The sequence below is a fragment of the Muntiacus reevesi genome, chromosome X, assembly GCF_963930625.1.
Source record: "Muntiacus reevesi chromosome X, mMunRee1.1, whole genome shotgun sequence".
NCBI lineage: Eukaryota > Metazoa > Chordata > Mammalia > Artiodactyla > Cervidae > Muntiacus > Muntiacus reevesi.
This window is the reverse complement of record NC_089271.1, coordinates 77,815,875-77,821,874: the sequence shown is the minus strand read 5'-3', so window position 1 is coordinate 77,821,874 and position 6,000 is coordinate 77,815,875. Positions and strand designations below refer to the sequence as shown.

General features: G+C 31.0%; 1 protein-coding gene across 1 annotated transcript in view; it reads right to left on the bottom strand.

Annotated features, from left to right (window-relative positions):
* Positions 1 to 1,296: 1,296 nt before the first annotated feature.
* The window catches only part of KLHL4 (kelch like family member 4), a 120,176-nt gene continuing 115,472 nt past the window's right edge, over positions 1,297 to 6,000 (bottom strand). Inside the window, exons 10-11 of the mRNA XM_065915668.1 lie at positions 3,231 to 3,402; positions 1,297 to 2,015 (exon numbers count right to left, since the gene is read on the bottom strand). Of these exons, the coding sequence (XP_065771740.1) occupies positions 1,923 to 2,015; positions 3,231 to 3,402 (265 nt within the window). The 3' untranslated portion in view covers positions 1,297 to 1,922. The remainder of the gene's footprint in view (positions 2,016 to 3,230; positions 3,403 to 6,000) is intronic.

The following is a 6,000-nucleotide window of genomic DNA, read 5'->3' as shown; positions in this document are numbered from 1 at the left end:
AAAACTCAAGATATATATAACTCTTTATTTAGAATTAAAGACAATGAATGACAGGAATAAGAAACAAAACAGGAGAATTTTATTTTCATATTTAAATATTTTAGCTATTGAAACTTTGAATATTAAAAAGTCAATTAAAGGTGCATTTGACATAATTTAAAGCCACACTCTTTATAACCAGAGGAAATATATTTTATTTAAATTCAGTTTGCCAAAGCACAAATATCTTCATATGTTTATGTTGCTCTTTTTTAAAACTTAAAAGGTAGTACATTTTATAAGCATCTCCAGATTTTATTTGTTTGTTTCACATACTACAATACGAAAATTCATTTAAAAGAACATATTGTAGAAATTCTAAAATTGTAATTTACTTGAAAAGTTACTGTCATAAAGAAGTCATTTTTTTGGCACTTTCTTATTTTTTTTTTTTAATAATTGAACATGGAAGTAAGAAGTTAAAAGTAAAATACTACCCAGTTAGGCTTTTTTGTTGTTTCTTAATTTAAAGACTTTTTGAGTACATATATCCTTAACATTCTTTACTGGATGAACACAAAATTAAAATAAAAGCGTGTACTGGTACATAAAAGATATAGAATTAACGATGGATGTAGAATATTTTGGTGTTTCCATGTGTTAATATTGAAGAACATCTCAATTTTACTACTGTTTGAAAATTGCTTTGATTTTTAAAATTTGTTTATAATGACAGGTGTTACAAGAGTTTGCAGAAATGTTTAAGGATAATATTAATGTCTATATAAGTGAGGCCCTGACACTTAACAGCTAAGGTCATAATTTGTATCAATATGATAGATAGTTACCACTATATTGTATAAATTGCGTATATGAAATTACAATAATATTTTACTGGTAACAAATCTAACAAGACAACATATTAAGGAATTACCAAATCTGTATGTGTGCTGTGAAAGATGGTACTGTAAAAAGAATGTCTGAGAAAATTTTAACATACTATGATCAGCATAACAAATTATGTATGAGCTTTTTTTTAACCTATTTTTTTTTTTTTTTAACATCTTGGTAAATGTGAGGTACTATTTAGCTATTTGGGATACTGTTTGAATATGAAGATGATGTCTTACTGAAAATCAAATGTTGTAATTTAAGCTTTAGATCTTTTATATTAGTTATGTTCCAAATGATAGGGTGCTTATATTTTTTGGAAATAGAAAATATTTTTTTTTCATTTATTTTTATTAGTTGGAGGCTAATTACTTTACAATATTGTAGTGGTTTTTGTCATACATTGACATGAATCAGCCATGGATTTACATGTATTCTCCATCTCAATCCCCCCTCCCACCTCCCTCTCCACCCGATCCCTCTGGGTCTTCCCAGTGCACCAGGCCCGAGCACTTGTCTCATGCATCCAACCTGGGCTGGTGGTCTGTTTCACTATAGATAATATACATGTTTCGATGCTGTTCTCTCGAAACATTCCACCCTCACCTTCTCCCACAGAGTCCAAAAGTCTGTTCTGTACATTTGTGTCTCTTTTTCTGTTTGCATATAGGGTTATCATTACCATCTTTCTAAATTCCATATATATGTGTTAGTATACTGTAATGTTTTTTTAACTTATCAGACTAACTTAAAATTACTCATACTTTTATAACCTTTAATACTTTGGTCACTATCAATTTCCCTGAAACATTTTTAACATTTTAAAATAATAAGGCTAAACCTAGACTACTGGCTTTTCATTTATATTAACTGCAGCAACATATACACTAAACACCTATATGTAGTTAATGTTCGAACCTTACTTTAGCTTCACAAATGAGAGCATTTATAACTACATATTAAAATGACACAAGAATTTTCATGTTTGATTACTAATCGAAGGAAAGGACAAGTTTCTTCTTCCTCTTCTCTTCCTACTCCATTTCTTGAGATTATTTGGTTTCCTCCCCTTTGATTAAGATAGTTTCTGGTAGCTTCACCAACACAACACATGTACCAGCTCTTCCAATATTAACAGGAACTTCCTAATGCAGAAAACAAAAACAAAGAAAGAAATGCTGTTTGAATAAACTCTGTCTTTGGCATAATATATTGGAGTTGAAAAAATCCTCAGCTATTCTGGCCCAGCCTTCACCTTGTATAAAGACAATGGAAAATGCAGCCCAGATAACATTCCAATGTGGAAACAGCATAGTCTTTAAAATGAAGTAGATCTGAGTTTGAAGGACAGGTGATCTTGGTTTCACCTCTCTTGTAATTTTCTCACTTAAAAAATTGAAACTAATAATACTCATCCTTCAATGTTCTTGTTACAGATAAGCAAGAAAATGAATGAAAATAATTAGGTATATAATAGTTTTAATCTGTTTATCTAGTTGTTCTCTTTCACCCTTTGCAAGATTACACAATGAAAAAATGAAATATCTGGAATAGAATCTACATATCTTAACTACTTGTCTATAATTTTCAGAAAAGTAATTTAAACAAGGTTAGAAAAACATTTTTTTATCATATTTGGCCAACATCTTTGTTTGCTAAATATTTTCTTCCATATCTAGCTGATCCTAAGCATTGTAAATTTAAGAGCTAACTACATGACTGAACTTGAGTGTTTCTGAGGGTCATATTGAATCATATTGTTGGAGTAAAGAGATAGAAACTCATGTTCTTTCTGGGCTCCTTCTTATATTAATATTTTCCTTAAAATTTCTTCTGTTGATACCCAGAACTATTGAGAGGGTTTAATTCCAGTCTTTTACTGTGCACCAAATCCCTGAATGACTAATTAGTAGTTAGGAGTATTGCAATTTGTAGTATCTTTATAAGGAGGAAACTGAGAGATTTTTCTCCTGGGCACCAGCCAATAAGAAGGGACAAACATTTGTAGGTAACGGTATTATTCCTTGCTTCTCAAGTCAAAATGAATACATAGAAAGTTCATCAGAGAGTAAAGCTCTTGGATTATTGAATCTGAATCACTTTTCTATAAGAGGACTGAGTTCATAAACCTTAGAAAATGTCTTGTCCTCACTTTATATAAATACTGATGGATCCTACTAATGATCAAACAGCTCAATTAATAACTTTCTATAGCTAAATAAAGCACATGCTATAAATTTCACTAAAGTAATTTTATTCAGCCCTAGAGTGGAAGAGAATGGGATGAATTCCAAACATATATTTTCATTTTTGAATTAAAACCTGAAATATATCAATTTGGATACTTAAATTGAGAGTACCTCTCTCCATTCATCTTTCTGTGCATCATACGATTCAACAGTGTTCAAATAAGTATGTCCATCATATCCTCCAACCACGTAGAGTCTGTCTCCAAGGGGACATACAGCAACAGCATCTCGAGGAACACTCAGAGGTGCCACAGTTGACCATGAATCATTTCTTGGATCATACCTTAAGAAGTTCAGGCAGACAATTGAAAATAAAGTTATGTAATGTTAAAATTAAAAATAATATGCATTAATAAAATATATACTTATCTGATAAAAATAAATTTAAAAATACCATATAAATAGTAAAAGTAATCAGAATAATAAATACTAAGGCTATGATAGAATTCTCTTCAGCCACCAGAGGACACTCAAAGCATAGCTAAAGTCAATTTCCTTTAAAAAATACCATGCGTTTATTTAACCAGTTCTCAGATTTTCTGAGGAAACTTCACACATTGGCATCTGAACATTATATGAAAAATGCCCCTTTTGCCATTTAGTATGATGGAACACATTTTTCTCTTATTCTTTATCAAAGTTATGCATGTGATGCCTGATCTTGTTTATGAGAGCTCATATTTTAAGTAAATCAGAATATAATTGCCTTTTTGTTATATAAGCTATGGTAACCATGGTTTTAATACTCTTTGTAGTTAAAGTGACCACAGTTTTATTATTTTTCTTATTCCTATTATTTCTTCTATGAAAGTTATTATTCATCTTTACAGGACCCTGGGATTTTTATTTCCATTTTAATTTGAAGTTAATTCTTCATCCTCAAACATATTTTATAAGCAAAATGACAGAACACTCAGTAATCTGTATTAATTAAAATCTTTCCAGGAATTATTTCCTAAAATTTGAACCCAATACATAATAATAAAATCTAAAAGAAGAGAACAGAACTTTCCTTGTGGCCCCAGTGGTTAAGAATTCACCTGCCAGTGTTGGGGACACAGGTTTGATCTCCAAATCTGGGAAAATTTCACAGGCCACGGAGCAATCAAGCTCATGGGACACAACTACGGAGCATGATCTCTAGGGCCCCGGAGCCACAACTACTGAAATCCACATGCTGCAACTACTGAAGCCCTTGAGCCTGGAGTCTATGCTCCCAGACAAGAAAAACCTCTGCAATGAGAAGCCATCATACCATAATGAAGAGCAGCTCCCAATCTCCACAACCAGGGAAAGCTTGTTCTCAACAAAGAAGACCCAATACAGTCAAAAATAAATAAATTAAACTAAATTTTAAAAAGGTTCTCTATTGTAGAAAAAAGGTTTAAATAGTTTTAAACAACAGTGAAAAAAAAAGGTATACAGTTATATGTGGAATTTCTCTCTGATCTTATACTAGCCTATGTAAATGCCAAAGAAAACATTTATTTTATTTTACAAAAGATATTTTCACTTATTACCATGTTAATTTCCTTATATTTGTATTATTCATTTGATTTCTGTTTTTCTTTGTTTAATCATAATCTAAATCATATAACCTCAGCTTTCACTTGAACTTGGTCTTCACATCCAGTAGTATTTTCAATAATATCTGAAATAAGCAATAATTAAGATATCCCCAATATCCACCATATATTGTTGAGTATCATGAAGGATTTCACCTTAAATTATGATGTTATACTGAAACCCACAACCAGAAGACCCACAGCTATGTGTTTTAGCTAAGCTGAAACTTCAGCACAATTGTTTTTGTTAATTGATGATGCATTCTGCTAACAGAATACACTCATACAAGTACACACACGTATGACTGGTGAACCAGAGCTCACAGGATTCTTTTATAGATTGGCATCCAAAGACCAAGATTTTTCTGCATGTACATGATAATAAATGTTCAAAAATCTGGTTAATGTTAATATCTGGACACTGTTTAATTAACAAGAGAGGTTTGGAGAATGTAGAATCTTTTGAATAAAGGAAATTGTCACCTTGGTTATTATCTGTAAGGACACACAGGAGTAGTTATTAAAGAAAAAGCTAGCCACTACATCACCTTCAAATTAAACACATCTGTTTCTCCCATTTTGTTTCTCTCTTGCTTTTTGGTTTCTCCTTACTTTGATTATAAGTATATATATTCTAGTGAAGATAAAATGCAGACATAAGTGAAGGAAACTGGTCACAGACTTATTCGTCCACTTAGTGTAATTATGGATTATTTGCTTGACTTCTTTGCCACAATTTTCTCATCAGCATTATAGAAATGGTAATCCCTGACTCAGCAGTCACAAGTTTATGTGACGGTTTTAGAAAACTTTAATTTAAATGATTATCATAATTAACTGGATGAGACTCCAATGGCAAACTGTTGATGTCTGAGTAGAAAAAGAGTTTCAGGAATATTGTCTAAGACATGGAAATGAGAATTATCTAATTCCATAGAGTATGCATCTTTGACTTTCTACTGACAGGACTATTTTACAACTCTATAAGTGTAGAAATTAAGTTGTAGAAAACTGAATTTTCTTGTGATTCCTATACATAACAATAAAATAAATTCTAAGATTTATTGATAGAGATATTGAAGATTTAATCAATTTAAGATTATTGATATAGATATACTTAATTTCTAACCCCAAATGATGATCCTCCCAAGTATTGTTTAACTGTCTATAGGATACTAACTACTCTTGCATCTATGAATGATTTTTACAGCGTTTTTCAGCATTTTCCTAGCTGTTTCCATGTATTTTCTTCAAAAGTTCTTTGAAAAAATTTTAATACCTTATGAATTACCACATTAATTAATGAATTACACAAA